We start from the raw sequence: 18,085 nt of genomic DNA, 5'->3' as shown, positions 1-18,085 counted from the left end.
TATTATTTGCTAATTAAAATCTATGCAGATTTTTATAACGCTGAATCTGTATCTCATTTCGGAGGCTGCTGTTGTCATGCATATATCGCATTTGTGTCTCCGTCTGCCTGCATACATTGAAGCAGCCTTCATGACTAAAATAAAATACAATGTATTTTCCACCAAGGCAACTCAGAGTGCTGAAATATAACTGGGTAATATGGCAGTGAGCGGGATATAGAGACCAAAATAAAGACACACATTTTCAAAAGAGCAAAACTTACTTTATCATTGTTTTTCAGATAAGATGTTCAGTTAGTATGTTTCTTAAATATTTGCCAACATTATGGTATTTTTATGCTTTAGAAGAGTCAAAAATGTACATACAGCACCTTTTAAAAATGTAATTTACTCTAATTAGTTAATAAATTAATATTTATTAAATTCAGCCAAGCCAGATGTGGTACCTTTAGCATTAGCATTTAAAAAGGATATATTTGTGAAAAATTCTCTTTTATCAACAGCATTTTCTCCGAAATATGCATTCTGCCAGAGTTTCATTTAAAGAGCAATTTCATGCGACCTTGGTGAAGAAACAAGTTCCGTAAAGAGTGACTAGACGACTTCTATTGGTTTTCCTTATCCCCCACACACACACACAAGTATTTAGCAGATGCTTTTTATCCAAAGCAACATAGAATACACAAATAGGAGGCTCAGTCCACCGTGAACAGGCAGTAGTTAAGAGCTTTGCTCAAGGGCAGAGTGGTGACAGGAGTGTAACTGTAATCAAAGTAGCTCTCAAGATCCAAACCTTCCCTTCCCTTAGGTTGAAACCATAACCTTTGTGATTGTAACCGTGGTTTCAAACCTATGTACTGAAGATTATAACATTGTTCTGGCTTTTTAACAACAAACGTTAACACTTTATCGGATGAAGAATGAACCATACCTGTTTATGGTAACTTCATTGAGATTGATTAAAATAAAAGTTTTTTAGTTATAAATATGCAAATGTCATGTAATAACTTCCTGTAACACTACAGAGTTTTTCCCAATTAATATTTTTGTAATTGCTCTATTAAGGACTCATTTAAGTCTTCAAACTGAGCAAAGCATACTCCTAATAGTGGATCTATACTTTTTGACATCGTCATTCAGAAAGTTGGCATTTCTTTGCAGAGGCTCTGAAAATACGGTTTTGTTTTGTTTTTTTAGCTTATGTTTGGCATCAGAATGCTGGAGGTGTTCCACAGATTACATGCACTATCTTGCAAACTGTAGCAATGAGGGGGGCCAGCCTTCACCATAGCAACCGGAAATGGTTGCTTGGATACAGGTTTGAATAGAAAGTATGGTATGAATGCATCAGCAGTCGCCTCCAGGGGACATACAGGCACTTGAACTTGTCGGTGACTCCAGTGTCTCAGCTGATTCAAGTTGACCCAGCATGAGGTGATGTTGCTGCAGTCCAACAGAAATGGTCTTGAACATGCAATATTTGACGAGAATGTGAAGACTGCTTGGTTAATACACTTTACAGACTGAGATTGCTTTGATTTTTCCTTTACATTCAGAGTCATAAACTCAGCATGTAGGTCTGCAGCTGTTCTCCACAGTAGACTTGTTTATATGATCATACTTGAAGCAGGAGACATGTTTTATACTCAAGAAAATACGGTGGATTTGGAATTTTTGTTTGCAATCGGATTTCACTCCGTTTAATATAGGTTATTTGTTTTCTTGAAATCATTGATTTTACCATTCATGTCTTGATTGTTTGCAACTATTTAGCTTATGCAAAGACTACACTACCTGACAAAAGTCCTGTCGCCTATCCAAGTTTTAGGAACAACAATTAATAACTTGACTTCTAGTTGATCATTTAGTATCAGAAGTGCCTTATATGAAAGGCAGAGGCCTCTAGATTACGTTAATTTTGGCAAAATAAAATATGATCATGCCTTGATTTTTAATTAAGACAGTAAGGTTGACTTTGGTTGGACAAAAGTCTTGTCGCTCTTCCTTCATTTACCCCAGACATGCTCAATAATATTCATATCTGGTGACTGGGCTGGCCAAGGCTGAAGTATGAGGAGTGCTTTCCTGCTGAAGAATTTGCCCTCTCCTGTGGTTTGTAATGGGATGGGAAGCATGAATTTTTGATACCTCAGGCTGTTGATGTTGCCATCTACTCTGCAGATCTCCAGCATCTCCCCATACTGAATGTAACCCCAAAGAATGATTTGTCCTTCACAAACCTTGACTGATTTCTTTGCGAATCTTGGGTTCATGCAAGTTCCAATAGGTCTTGTGATGACCGGGATGTTCAACAGATGATTCATTGGAAAAAATCTACCTTCTGCCACTTTTCCATGATCAGTTGAAGTCAAGTAATTATTTGTTGCTCTTTCAACTGGGATTGACGACAAGTGTTTTGCCAGGTAGTGTATATATTGCCAATCTGATTTAACATGGGCAAGTCTTGTAGTAGTAGCTGTCATAGTCTATATGTTAATTTGGCCCGAATGCATTCAAATAACCAAAAAAAACCTTATTGGGACAATTTTTTGACACATAGCGGCCAAATAGGATTTAAATGTTGCTATTTGAAATCTTAAAGGTCAAAATGTTAAAAGTGCTTTATTCTCTTGCCAGTCCCCATTCTTACAGTTTTTTACAATTGCTATGACACTTTTTTCAATACATTTAACAAGTTTCCTAAACTCTTAACACGGTTAGCACAACATCCGTCTTCGTGGGCTATACAATTAACACATTTCTTGTTGCTTTGACACAAAATGCATCCAGTTAACACAAATTTAAAATGCTTTAACTTCTTTTACACACAAGCACAACCAAGACCAAAACATTGTAATTTCGTAGTCCAATTTACCAATGCTTTCACACAGTATGTCAGAACAGATAACATCATGTTCTAAACAGAACCTATATAGGCTAAAGCCAAAGTGAACAGCTGTTCATATTGTCAATTGAAACACAAATACATTCCCTGTGTGTGTGTGTGTGTGTGTGTGTATATAAATATATATATGTGTGTGTGTGTGTGTTTGTGTGTGTGTGTGTGTATATACCACTGTCAATCCGCTGTCATCTGTCATATATATAGACACACACACACACACACACATACATACATGTATGTATACACACACACACACACACATATATATATATATATATATATATATATATATATATATATATATATATATATATATACATATTTATTTATTTATTTATTTATGACAGCTCCCATCTCCCATATGAACATGATTCCCATCTAGAAAGCACACTCCTGTGTTGAGATTTTTCAAATCACATGATCATACTGTATGTTCTAAAAAAAGGACTCATGAGGTTTTTGAAACGAACAAGGCGCACATTGCAGAACTCCGTCACCAATATGTCCAGGTAAGGTTATGCAATACAGTGATTACTTTATGCACAGTGTGTTTTGCAGTAAACGACTCTATAAACCTGGCATTCATCAGTACATACATTACTGTAGCTATAGTACAGTGAACCATTTACACTGTGTTTAGAGGGTCATGAAGTTGGAGGTCAATCAAGTCCCACATGAAATTATCTATGTTGACGAGACTGGCTTCAACTTGGCGAAAAGGCGTCGCCGTAGGAGAAACATAATAGGCCAAAGGGCCATCGTTACCATGCCGGGCTAGAGAAGAAGTCGGGCAAATGCAGAAGACCAGGCAGAATAGAAAATTACTTTGTTTTTTTTATTATAATTGCGATGTTTTTTCTGTTTGTATATCTTGCAGTGATGTCCTTTTGCAAATATAAAAAATTCTGTGTCTGTATTTTTTTTACATCAACTGTAAATTTTATAAAGCAATTTATTTCTTTATTTTTGTATTGAATTTTTGCAGTAAAAGAAAGAAAATGCCAGAAAACAAAATGGAAATGTAGAGAGTCTTAAAATATAAGGACAGAGCTGACACATAAACTAATGCAGTTTCTGTAATTTTAGCTAATGATAGTGTTTTTATTGTCAGTGTTTTCTGATTGACTGAATGTTTCTGTTGAAAGAGAACATGTGTTAGTGTTTTGCACAATTATGTCATTTTGGAACATGTTTGCAGTGTTTTGTTATACATGGTGTAGTGTGTTCGTTTATTATTGTATTTTGAAAAGAAGTTTAGAGGTTTAGTTTACAATGTTTGATTTTGAGCATGAAATTAACTGTTTTGCCAATTGTGTGTTTTAGGTGTGTTGCTGCGTTAAGAGTTTAGCAAACTTGTTAAATGTATTGAAAAAAGTGTCATAGCCATTGTAAAAAACTGTAACACAAACCCGTAGCAAAGCACTGGGATAGCTTTGTGGCTATGGGAGCAGAAATGAAAGCTATTGCTCTCCAGATGCTGCTCTTTTTCTGTTCCCTCCTAACACATTTGCATGTAACTTGTGCAAGTTTATTTAAAAATATAAGAACAGACAATCAGAAAAGGCCCTTACACACATCAGCCTATTGACCTTACACTCAAAATAATCAGTGATAAAAGGGACAGTTTAAAACATGAGGTGTAAATGAGATCTACCTCATCTACTTGTTATCCAGTCAGTCGAAACGCAGCTTAATACAAGGTGTAACCTGGGCCTAGGCTGCCACAAAGTAAACGTGGAGCTTTACACCTAACATCAATTATGATCATCCAGTTAACCTAAATTTATCCATATACCATTAATATAGAGGGCAGGTTTAGTGGTAATGTAATCCTTTGTATTCAAATTCGTTGGCAACTGTAGTAGTCCAGTTTAATGGCAGGTCCTTTGGTAATGGGAAAGGTGTTGTGTTGAAAGATTGTAAAGGGAAATTTCTGGAATTACTGGAATAGCTTTGTGGCTATGGGAGCAGAAATGAAAGCTTCTGCTCTCCAGATTGTTTTCTGATCCCTCCTAACACAATCGCATGTAAATTATGCTAGTTTATTTGAAAATATTAGAACAGAAAATCAGAAAAAGACCCTTGCATACATCAACCCATTGGCCTTCCCCTCAAAATAATCAGTAATAAAATGGAAGAAAAGGACGAATGAAAACTTGAGGTGTACATGAGAATGTGTCTTGTCTTCCTTATCTACTTGATATCCAAGCAATCAAAATACAACATAATACAAGGTATAACCTGGGCCTAGGCTGCCACAATGTAAACATGGAGCTGTACACCTCATATCAATTATGATCATCCAGTCAAGCTAAATTCATCCATATGCTATTGATATGGAGGGCAGCTTAGGTGGTATAGTAATCCAATGTATTCAAAATCGTTGGCAACTGTAGTAGTCCAGTTTAACGTCAGGTCCTTGGGTGAAAGTTGTTGTGTTGAAAGATCGTAAAGGGTAATTCCAATTAAATTTGTAGAAAAGGACGAGGACCAGTGTTTCGGTTTTCTGATATTTGTCAAGGCTTTGGCTTTTCCTTCTGTTTGCCGGGACACAATGCACCCCAAATTAGGTCCGTTCTTGTTGAAGTTTGGAAAAAGAAAAGTCTTTTTGTAATCTCACCGCTCCAATAAAAAGTCCTCTTCTGGTTCTTTTGTCAAGCTCACCCGCCTTCCTTCTCCTCACTTTCTTTTTTCCTATTTTTTCCCCTTTTGTTTTCGCTGTCCTTTTTTCGGCGGAGCGGTTGGTAAGGTGTTGTGGTGTTGGCGAAGACGTCTTTTGGCACAGTCACAGGGCACTGTTAAAGGAGGCAGACTGGCACCTCCTGGACCCATGCCAGAGCTCCTCGGGAGAAATACCCACTGCTGTGGTTGGTGTGTGAGTGTGTGAGCGAGAGATAGATAGAACGGAGAGAGAGAGAAAGGCATTATGGGAAGGTGAAGGGAGGAGGTTGGAGAATGGTAGAGAGAGAGAAAACACTAGGTTTATGGTGCCAGAGCTTTTGTGGATGTTGGTTGTGTTGGCGTGTTCTTGGCTGGGTTCACTTTATTCCAGTTTGTTACATTATTATTTTTTTCACTCTTCACTGGATGGAGCTTCTGTGTGTTATCTGCTGCCAAAAGCCATGATGGAATGAAAAACAAAAACGCATAGCTCCATATTTCCGCTGCTCTAATCTGTTGCGCATCCTTTTCTTTTATTCCTCTGCCCATTCATGTCTTTAACTCTCACTCTGTAATGTATTTGTCCTCTATTTCTCACCTTTTCTCATTTGGAAAATGTTTTTTTTCTTCTTTTCTTTACAGATCCTCCCTTGCAGAAATTAGAAATGGCATAATTGTACGCTTGGCTGGCAGGTCAGTGCCAGGTGGTCTGCTCGAACATAGTGAGATTTGGCAAATGTGGCTGCAGAGGTGTGTGTGTATGTGTGCGCATGCACAATTCCTCACCCCCAACAAGAAGAAAGCAAGCTTTTCTTGTCAAGGTGACAAAACAAGCTGCTCTTTTTATCTTGATTTGGTATCATGGCTTTTGTTTGCCTGGTTGTCTTTGTGCCACAGTTGTCTGCTTGTCATCTTGTTTCCTTGTATATTAAGCAGTATTCTTTGATTTTTAAAGGTGCAAAACAAGTAGAAGTTGGAAGAGACCAAGACACTTCGTGCTTTAGTTCTGTCACCCTGTCAGTGAATAATAAAATACATTTAGGCAACTAGTAATCTGTTATTTAAAAATCATTAGTTTATAAGTTAATCATTGTACTGCACTTTAGCTGTTAAGTGCTTAGTAAAACTGTCCCAGGGGGGCTTTAACTACTTTTAAGTTGCTTTAAAGCACTGCTTTTTATAAAAAGCGACTCTGGACATTATTTTACTGCACTTTCTTGACTTAAGAACCCTGTGACAAATGTCACAAATTTAAGACACTGTGGCTTTGTGTGAACCTCATGACAAATATATTAAACACATTTCAAGCATAGATAAATACAGTAGAACACAACATTTTTAACCACCAATTTTCAAGTGCAGAAATAAATAATTAAATATAAATTAAAACTTTGTGGTTTTCATTGTATAAATTGAATACAATTAACCATTCTTAAAGCTATACAAACCACATAACTGCTTTAAAATATCTTGGATAGTTACACAGTGACAGGGCTTAAAGGGCCATGAAACCCCCTCGTTTCAGCAGGGTGTTTTCACACGTCTACTTTGGAAAAAGTCAGAAAAGTCGGCGCGTCCAGCTCTGTTTAGGGGTGAGTGTCGGAGGAAGAAAAGAGGCTTGGTGTGGGAGTGTCTATTTGGCCGCGCTGAATTTCAGAGTCAAAACACACAACCACATCGGACAAAGTGACTGTGTTTACATGGACATCTGTAGTTGAATTATTTGCCAAATTATTAAATGGTGGACTTTAACTGCAGTTTGGCTCTTTCATTCAGGGAATTCATTCATGTCCCTCGCAACAAACAAGATATTTGATTCGAGGAACTGCTCTAAGCGTGTATTTTCATGCAATGTTTGATACCGCACGGCGAATGAGAGAAAAATAACTCAGCATTTCCCGGAAACTTAGACGCACATGGCAGGTAGCGTCAGAAAGCCGCGTGTGTTATTCCGGTCACAAAATCCTACACGAGGTTATAGTTTGGTTGTAGTGCTAACTTGTTTACACTCGGTGCAATAGTTTTTTTCGATGCGAATAAAATACGAACTGAATAAACAAAGAGCACTGGTCGCTCACCAAATCTGTAGAGGCAGGACAATCCACAGCAACTAGAGCTGCGTCTTTATTAAGAGGAGACTAAAACGAATCTGGATCTCAGCGTTTGCAGATGAGAACAGCTCTCAGGTAAACAATGTTCCTCCTTAGACATGTAAGTTATTGTTGTCGAGCGTCACGTACACTGTTAATCCACACGTGACGCCAGCTGCGATCTCACAGAGAGAAAATGAAAACAAAACTTAACGGCAGCAAACTATAAAAGCAACACTTCACGCTTGTTTTGCCAACACAACGTGGCGTCTTTGTCATCTAAACACTGTGACAGTAATGAATATTAATGAAGTACTGAAAAAGAGTACTGAAAAATCATACTTAAGTAAACATACCATTACTTACCCAGAAAATGTAATGCAAGAGTAAATGTATCTGTTGTAAATATTACTCAAAGTATGAGTAAAAAGTAGCCCTTTTAAATATACTTGAGTAATGAATAGTGAGTGAGTACACTGTGAAAAGTTTATCTATTTACATGCAGTTTGTGCAGGGATGTGTAAACGTAACATTCTGTAGTGCATTTAGTGATCTTCCAATATTCATTTGTTCCTTCCATTGTTTGTTCTGTCCTTCCTTCCTTTTTTCCTTCCTTTGGTTCTTTGTTCATTTATTAATTCTTTCATTCCTTCCTTTGTTCCTTAGTTCCTTTAGTCCTTCTGTCAATCTTTCCTTAATTCATTTTGTCATTCCTTCCTTCCTTTACTAGATCAGTTCTTTCTACATTTGGTCCTTTCTTCCATTTCTTGTTTGGCCCTTCCTTCATTCGGCCCTTCCTTCCATTGTTCATTTGTTCTATTTAGTGATTGTTTAAGGCTGTTTTGGTGATTTCAGTCATTATACAGTGGAAATCCTTCATTTTCTCATCAGTAACATGCAGTCTATAAACAGTCCCTGAGTCATTGTGTGTAAAACTGACAAACATGTCCAAAAGGTCTGCTGCATTTTTAAAGCGCAGATATTTTGAGGTTGTTCAGTATGATGCGATTTACTTTCTATGTGCAATTTGAAAACAGAAAACGCAGGAATGAATTTTCTACTTTAGCCAATTACCATAGACGAGAAAGAAATAAAGTAGTGACTGCAGGTAGAAGTACAAAAGTAAGGGCGTACTCACACTATGCTATTCTTACCGTGCCCAGGCCCGTTTCCCGGATCGTTTGAGAAGTGTGAGTGCGCTGAATCAGGCTCAGGCACGGTTCACTTGACCGGCCCTGGCCAGGTTGGAAGAGGTGGGTCTGAGCGCGGTTCACTTGGGCTTTGGCGCGGTACGCTTGTGTGTGAGTGCAAAACGCGCCAAAGCCCGAAACTGAAAGCGAGATGGGACTTAAGGGACTGTTTCATATGGATTTATTAATCAATCTTACTGTTCAGTGAACGTAAACTGCAATAGTTTATTAAATACCCAAACCACTCACTGCACGACAGCTGTGCACATTCAGCAAACCTCCTCATTCCTGCAGCACTAGGGCTTTATGATTGTTTATGAGCGCCAAAAGTGGCGGATCTGTTCGGTGAAATATCTGACTGCATGTCACCGCATCCTTCAGGACTGTTATCAAACGACTGAAACGATATAGCTAGAGAAATCTCCATTGTGCTGAGCGAGAGTGCTCATTGAAGTGCAGCATCGATGACGTAAGCGTGCCCAGGCCCGATTGTAGTGTGATTGCGGGCTGTCGGGGGAGACGGGAGGGGGGACAAGCGTGCTTTGGCCCGGTTCGAGACAACTGTTCATAGAGTGAGTACGGCCTAAAAGTACCAATAAAAATGTACTCAAGGGAAAGTAAAAGTACGCATTTTTAAAGCTACTTAAATTACAATTCCTTTGTGTAATTTTTTTCTTTACAAGACTGCCATCTGTATGGGTAAACTTTCCAGTTAATGAATGTCTGGTGGGTTATGATCCCTACTTGACATCACACATCCATCCTGTGATTTGAATATTGCAGACACACATTGCATTGCGCTCAAATGAGATATGAACTTTTGAGCAGACCTATTATTAATCTTTTAAATCTTTTCTAAAAAAAAAAAAAAGTAAAGTGGTTAAAAAAGATGAATCAAGACATTGGGTGTTAATGGAAATGTGTCTCAGATGTCAAGTGATCTTATTGACCAAAATCAGTTCTTAATTCTCGATGTACACAGAGCTAATATTGCTTAGGTTCCTCAGTCATTTTACATTTACATTTACATTTACATTTAATCATTTAGCAGACGCTTTTATCCAAAGCGACTTACAAATGAGGACAAGGAAGCAATTTACACAACTAAGAGCAACAATGAATAAGTACTAAAGGCAAGTTTCAGGTCTGTAAAGTCTAAGAAGGGAAGTATTAGTAGGTTTTTTTTTTTTTGTACAGTTAGTGTGATATTCAAAGAGGCAATTGCAGATTAGGAAGTGAAGTGGAGACTAAAAAGTTGAGTTTTTAGTCGTTTCTTGAAAATAGCGGGTGCAGTTAGGGAGTTCATTCCACCAACTGGGTAGATTGAGCGTGAGCGTTCGCGAAAGTGATTTTTTCCCTCTTTGGGATGGAACTACGAGGCGACGTTCATTCACAGAACGCAAGTTTCTGGAGGGCACATAGATCTGCAGAAGTGAGTGCAGATAAGAAGGTGCTAGGCCAGAAGTCACTTTGTAGGCAATTTTAGGTTCATGTTGTACTTATTACCGTCAGGAAAAAATCTGCTAAATAAGTGAAGTAATAATGAATTTCTCCTTAGCAAGATGCTCAATTTGAGGCATAATTCATGCCAGGTCTGACAATTATATCATTTGACCATCGATATTGAAATTATTTATTAAAGATTAAAAGATAAAGATATATTATTTCATTTGTAATGATTTAATTATTACATATATATTTTTTTTTATACAATGATGACTGTGATATTTTAAACTTGATTATTTTGCATTTCTGTACTTGATTACTCTTAGACACCCCCAAAAAACATAAAGGACTCTTTATTTTTTATTTTTTGCTTGTAATTGATCATAATTTATGCAGATGCACTGTATAGAAACAGTCTTGACCATCCCAGTCAGTCTAAACGTATGAAATCTTTCCAAATAGAGCCAATATTATTCATATTGCAAAATATATCACAGCAAAACAAAATATCGTGATGTCAAATTTTTTTTTATAAGTTTTATACGTTCAGCTAACTTTCAAACTGAGCTTTTGCAATCAGTAATGGACAGACTTTCAGTATTCAGGTCAATATCATACATAATCTACATTTTAGGGAGATTAAAGGACGAGTGAGGTGCATGTTGCTCTAAATGCACTTATGCGTGTGTTTGTTTGTAGGGCCATGACACATTTCTTCATCCATATGCTAATATTAGTGCACTGTGTGTAAACCACTATCCTTTGCTGCCTGGAGATTTAGGTGGTAAATCACTTCAGTCTTCTTAGCTGTAATCCTCCCCACATCTGTGCCCCTTTTCTTTTCCTCTTTACTGCTCTAATTCCAGTATGGCACAGTTGGCTTCATCCATCCAACTCAGGAAACATTTTGTTTGTACACCCTTTTTCTCTCCCTGAGGCCTAATCCACTTCAGGTCGTTCTGCAGGGCTTTCAGAGAGCTGGTATTGTCTCCTTCCAGCGCGTTTGTGTCGCTCGTGGTTTGTGACCTTCTCTGGATGGTTTAGAGGCGTGTGTGTGAGTGTGTGTGTGTGTTGGGTGGGGGGAGGTTCAGCAGTGTAATCTGCTAAGTGTCTCCCACTGCAGAAACAGCAGCACTGATTCAGCTTAGCCTGAGCAGACCAGGCAAATCTGCAGTAATCCTCGCCACAGAACCCAGTCTGACTGTCCCACCATCTGGAACAGCGCCACCTCGTGCATATGTACACCCCATTGATAACAGACCCATTATATTGCTCTGATTCTTTCATCTCTGTTTCTGCAGCAAAACACGCCGCCAATGGAAACACTACAGTGGAGCCGTTTCCTGACGGGATGGAGATGATTATGTTTGGTGAGTTTGGAGAACGTTGTATTTAGGGCATCCTTGGGTGCAAATAATGGCTTCTTGAAGGTGCAACTTGTCAGAGTGGCGCCTCATGCAAGTTCTGGATTTGAGACCGGGCCACTGTCACGATCTCATCTTCTCTCTTTCTCATCTTCATTTGTGGCTAATAGCCCATTTAAACGGACAGAATCATCAGTGTCCACACAGTAGTTCTGTTTCAAGGCCTAGTGAGCCTCCGATATAGAAAAAGATTATGTTCTCTAGTTCGGATTTTATAAGCCTCGTTTCAGAGCATTTAATGGAAAGATCAAATAAAATGACCACCCATCGATGTTTCCCTCAAAAAAAAAAAAAATAAATAAATAAAAATCAGCAATGATGATGAAAATTGAAAAAAGCGACTAGTTGGAAAAGCATTAGTTGTAAACTGAAATTTGTCTGTCTTGTCTACTGTACACAGGGCCTAAAGTTTGTCCAGTGTCCTAGGAGGTCACTATTGCTATCAATCCAAAAAGCATGAAGACTACATAGCACACTCAGGCCTTGTTTACACTAATACGTTTTAGTTTTAAAACGCATAAGTTTTGCTATATTTACGCCTTCCATCCACATTACCCCAGAGTTTTTGAGTGGTTAAAACGGAGCGTCTTAAAAACACTGAAGAGGCCATTTTGATTTTAAAGGCTTTTAAAATGCTCCGTGTCAGTGTGGAAGGGGGTAAAATGGACACACCTGAAAACAGAGGCATGAATGCAGACATTCGCTAATGTCTAATCTAATTCGTTAATCTGATTGGGGCTTTTCCCTCAATATTAAGTGCACAAAATTTAGTCTTGCATCCTTTCCTTGTAAATTTGATCGCTTGATATGGAAAACAAACTCCCGAGGACACGTCGGGTAAATCTTCAAAGAGAACAGTGTACTTTATAACCTCATATTAACAATAAAATGAAAACAATAATAATGAAATGCCTATTTCCATTTTGACTTTACCAACTTTACAGACACCAAAAATGTTAAGGCATTAAGTCTAGCTGCATATTTACATGACTATAACCTTTATATTCATAACAAAACAGAGCCTGTAACATAATTGCCTCCTTTTATTTTCATTGAAAAATGCGAAACAGACCCTGTGTCTTTGGCTGAACATCAGTTTAATAAACAATAATAGTCATTATAAAAGTATTATGTAGCCTACAACAAGTCTATTCCAAGGGTTCCCAAACTCGGTCCTAAAGAGCCGGAGTCCTGCATAGTTTAGCTCTAACTTCCTTCAAAACATCTGCCTTAAAGTTTCTAGTATACCTAGAAAGAACTGCTTCTGGTGTGTTTAATTGGGGTTGGAACTAAAATACGCAGGACACCGGTCCTTCAGGATCCAGTTTGGGCACCCCTGGTTTATAGGAAATAAAGGAAATAAAGGTAAGCAATTAGTCCAATGTACGGAATCAGTGTACATGGTTACATACATTAATATATTAACTTATCTTTGCGCTCAGCCAAAAATGCATTACCCGAGAACAAGTAATAGATTCAAAAGACCAAAGAGTCGTTAGATAGAGACAAGATGAATTAAATATTATGTTAAACAACTATAGTTAGATTAGATCCAGCTTTCATCCTTGATGAACAGTCGGACGTGTGCTGCTCGCACCAGGGGAGGTGTGCTCAAAGTACCCGCTGACTGCCTGGAGCTCAGGCCTCTGCAAACGCTTTTTTGCATTTTCAGCTGTGTAGTGTGGATGGAGAGCTGTTCAGAAACGCTTGGTGAAACGCCAGTGTGGATGTGAATCGTTTTTATTCTATAACATTGTTTTAAAACTAAAGTGTATTAGTGTATACGGCGCCTCAAATGTTGGATAAAATTAGATCAGGGGTGTCAAACTCTTGGAGGGCTGCAACTTCACATAGTTTATTTTCAACACACCTGCAAACAAGACTGAAGGACTCAATTATTTTGATCAGGTGTGTTTAATTTTGGTTGGAATTAAACTGTGCAGAGCTTCGGCCCTCCAGAGTTTGAACTGAGTTTGACACCTGTTAATTAGATGAAAAATTCTAATAAAAATGGTTGGTTGTCACTACCAACAACTAGGTTTGCAAGGAATCTGCACCCTCGGAAATCCACAGAAAACTCAGCAGAGTGTTGACCCTATCATATAGATATAAAGTGGTATCATATAGCCAGAGGTACGAGTAATTTCAGGCTTGACTTTGTATATATTATTTGATGTATTATTTATTAGGCCTACTCTAGATTTGCTACCCATCAAGTGGTTCTAATTAGTTGAATTTACATTTTTAAACATTCAAATTTTAAAAAGTTGTTTTGTATTTAAAATTTACAGCTTCTATACTTGAAATCATTCAGATGAAATACTCAGATTTTTTTTATTTTTAACAGATATGTAAAAATCTGCAGATTCAATCTGGCCCTCCCAATAACCAATATATTTGCAACCTGATAACCGATCTATAGGCTGTTAAATGTAAATTTGGATATGATCACAAAAACAAAAGGCAAACAAACAATGGACAACTGATTTAATTTTACAACCTTAACATCAGAAAGCAGAAAACTATATGCAAAGTTTTTGATGATTTAGCAGCTTGTATGTCAAAAAATCTCTAAAGCAGAAATAAAATGTTGTATTTGATGAAAATCAAATGTCTCCATTCAGGCATGGGCTGTTTTTGGGGAGCTGAAAGGCGTTTCTGGAAGATCACTGGTGTGTTTTCTACACAAGTGGGCTATGCTGGAGGCTTCACATCTAACCCTACCTACCATGAGGTGTGTTCAGGTAAGTCCCAGCCATGCTAGAACATCCAATCAAATACAGATCTACACAAACATACATTTTCCCCTTTCTATTTAACTCTACCCACTCGTTTACCTCCCATGTCAAAGAGGTATCTGATGATGATTTCCGCAGCAAAAAGCCACAGACAGCCACTTCCACCAGCAGCAGCTTCACTGTACCCAAATTAGTGCTTTGCTGCAGCCTTCACCAAAACATTCCCTTCATCTGCAGTGAACTACCCAGAGTGCACTGCTCACTCCCAGATCCGCAGCCCTTCCCCCCCTTCCTCTGTATGACCTACTTGTAGCCAGACAGTTCAGAGGAGATGAGATGGAGGGAGGGATGCAGCTGTGATGTTGCAGTTTCTGAACTGGTCCCAGTGAGGAGGTTCTGACTGCAGCTCTGCAGAGGGTTGACTCTCTCCACACACACAAACAAACAAACACAGGCTCTTTCAAGTGTGTAGTGTTGAGAAGAGCCGTGGCTGTCAGCGCTGTGTTGGGGTTTGGGTTAATATGCAGACAGGCTTTGTTATTTATGAGTAGCGAATGCACAGACAGATACAGTTTCGTATAAATGTCAGTAAAATGTTTTGTCGTTGATGCGTACGACAGAATGGGTTTTATGGTTTTAATAAAGGTTCATGAAGGTGTTTGTTGTTAAAAAACAATTTCAATGTATAAACCTGTGTGGGATCTCTGAATGCACCTGATAAAGTTATCATTATAACCACAAGAAATACAAACAAATACAGCACCATGCAAATGTTTAGAGATTCTTTTTATGATTGCATGAAATCTTTTTTTTTTAAATTTATATTTTATTTTTAGGCTATTTTGTTTTTAATGGATTGATAAAGACTGATAATGTACTATTCAGGCCCGTAGCCAATCTGGTCAAAGGAGTGATTCTTTTTTCTCAAAAAAGTGGACCTTTTTGCAGTTATTCACCTCATTTTCTATTTAATTATGAGATTTAAATATCTTTTTAAGATATTTTTCTATTTTTGGTGACATTTTAATCACTCTTTTTAGCTTCATTAGCTTGTCAGGTGGTCACCATAATCCTACTTTTTCATATACCAAAATATTTACTAAATATTTAGAATAAACAAATATTTTTTAATGCAAATGTATTACATCCTATATGATTAGAAAAAAAATTTAATTAAAAACTGTAGTTTATTGTAATTTATTAGGCAAATAAAAAACCTGCCTGCACAGAATTTGGCCATTTGAATAATAAAGTCAAAATAGTATTCAAATTGATTTTAATATGGGCTACTTTTGATGCATCACACTTTTTAATTGGTCATGTCTTCTTTTGAGAATAAAGTCCAAGATTTAGAAATAAAGTTACTTGTCAAATGTTTTCTCTGTTTAAAAGCATAACAGTAGCGAAAGAAGACTTCGCTTATGTCAGAGGTTTTCTTGCACAGCTGGATATTAGACTCTTGAAAAATAATTGTTTGCATTGGCCAAAACTGATTAAGTCACATCAGGATTCCGCTTGGCCCTAAAGCCTTTTTCGATTGGTTAATTTTACTATTTATGCTGAATTACATAGCAAAAAAATGCTTTTCTTACTTAGATTTTTGTTTTGTTTCTAGTCCAAATATCTAAAAATTCTTATATCAAGAAGCATTTTCTAGGCTAACAAAACATAATGTCTTGTTTTCAGAAATAATGAGTCAATATTAAGTGAGTTTTTCCTTAAGCAAAATAATCTTGTTTTTCTTTTTGACATAAGATTATTTTGCTTAATCTATTGGCAGATTATTTAACACTTAATTTTGGCATAATATTTCTTTAAACAAGACAATATATTTTGCTTGTCTAGAAAAAATCTACTTGATGTAAAAAATTTTAGATATTTGGACTAGAAACAAGACAAAAAAATCGAAGTAAGAAAAACATTTTTTGCAGTGTAGCAGTCAAAATAGGACAAACGAATGAGAAAGATCCTGGACCTTTGTCAGTCAAAGGTGGGTGATTTGTTGTCCTACTTGACAACAATATCTTAATGTATTATTTAAGGTATTAAATATTAATAACTTAGTCCTTATAGACAATTAGTTTAAAATACATTATTAACAAAGTGATACTGAATAATAAACAGAATATCCATTATGATCCTGTGCGCGTATGCGTATTTGTAGCAGTATGTCAAGAAAAAATCATTCAAAACATCTTAATATTTTAGAGAAAGTAGTCAAAGTTTAACCAACTATTAACTATTATCTTATCTACCCGCAACTCGACCATATCGTTAAACTTTTTGATTACCTGACACAAGGATTAATGGCAGGACTCTCATATATAACTAAAAACCCCACATAACAGGGTTCTATGCGTTCCCAATATGGAATGTATAGAGAGTGACTCTATAAGGTAACATACACTGCACACACTTAATTATGTACATGGACACGTGTCAGCACAAGGATAACTTATGCTTTAAATGTCAATGCTTAATATGTAATCAATAAGGTCTTTGAATTTACAGAGTTATCAACAATGTGTGTATATTTTTGGCTCGGTACAGACTTCTGTTTTTGCTACAAGCAAAAAATAAAACCTCCTTTCAAATTAGTTGCACTTTCATTGAAACCAAATGTATGAAGTATTGGAATCTGTACTCTGTATCTGCTAGTACACAAGGTAAAATACTCGCACTCTTATTGGTTTGTAAAAAAGTGGTATCGGTTCATCCCTACTTATTAGCATATACGTTTAATTTGATAACAGATAATTAAACATATCCAGTGAAATAGCCACTATTTTCAAGAGTGTTTTCATAATTAAAATACTTAAATAAAAAAATGTAATTCATGTGTATCACCACTTTAAGGACACAAGGAAGAATGGCATTTAATTGTTAAATTTAGCATACTCTGTACAAAAAAACTTAATGGCCACATAAAAGATTCATTAAAATCCTCCTGAAAATCACTTAACATTTGCACAGCTCTATTTGTGCCTGATCTCATTTATATCTCTGCCATTCCCTCCAGGTTTAACAGGGCACACGGAAGTAGTGCGAGTGGTCTTCTCTCCCAAAGATGTCAGCTTGGAGAAACTTCTCAAAGTCTTCTGGGAAAGCCACGACCCCACTCAAGGTCAGCAAACACACCTATTTCCTCAAATTTACACACATGCAATCACACAGATGTCCATAGAAAGACCCCTGGGTGCAGGATGCATTGGTCCAAAAGCAAACGGCCTCATGAGGTTAAAACACGGCTACATCTGTGTGCTCGCACTGCCTGTGTGCCGGATGGTCCGGTGGATCTCACGGGAATAGGAACAGCCTCAGACAGGCTATGTTAATGTGTCTGAGACCAATTCAGCCATGAGAGGGAAAGAGACATCGCGGATGTGTGTGCATTAGTGCAAGCGTCACCTATTCCTCCAATCTAGTAGAAACAGACCCAACACACAGCTGAAATTTGCCGTCTGTGTTGTCCTTCAAGGGCTCATTTGAGAATTAATCAGCCTAGCTGCCTGTCACAAATCCAGGGCTAAAAATGAGACCCCCAAGAAACCCAGAATACAATTAGATTTAAAAATGAATTCACTCCATTAAGTTAATTGGTTGATTTCTGATTCTTATTCTGTCTGTCTGT

At 37.3% G+C, this 18,085-nt stretch overlaps 1 protein-coding gene across 4 annotated transcripts in view; it reads left to right on the top strand.

Annotated features, from left to right (window-relative positions):
- Positions 1 to 18,085, top strand: part of msrab (methionine sulfoxide reductase Ab) — a 78,470-nt gene that overhangs the window by 26,703 nt on the left and 33,682 nt on the right. For all 4 annotated transcript variants that reach the window (XM_073928603.1, XM_073928604.1, XM_073928605.1 and 1 more), the window contains 3 exons: positions 11,594 to 11,662; positions 14,341 to 14,460; positions 17,474 to 17,578. In XM_073928603.1, the coding sequence (XP_073784704.1) occupies positions 11,644 to 11,662; positions 14,341 to 14,460; positions 17,474 to 17,578 (244 nt within the window). In that variant the 5' untranslated portion in view covers positions 11,594 to 11,643. The remainder of the gene's footprint in view (positions 1 to 11,593; positions 11,663 to 14,340; positions 14,461 to 17,473; positions 17,579 to 18,085) is intronic.

This window comes from Danio rerio, chromosome 17, assembly GCF_049306965.1.
Source record: "Danio rerio strain Tuebingen ecotype United States chromosome 17, GRCz12tu, whole genome shotgun sequence".
Taxonomy (NCBI): Eukaryota; Metazoa; Chordata; class Actinopteri; order Cypriniformes; family Danionidae; genus Danio; species Danio rerio.
The sequence above is the reverse complement of the archived record's forward strand: the minus strand, read 5'-3'. Positions and strand labels throughout refer to the sequence as shown.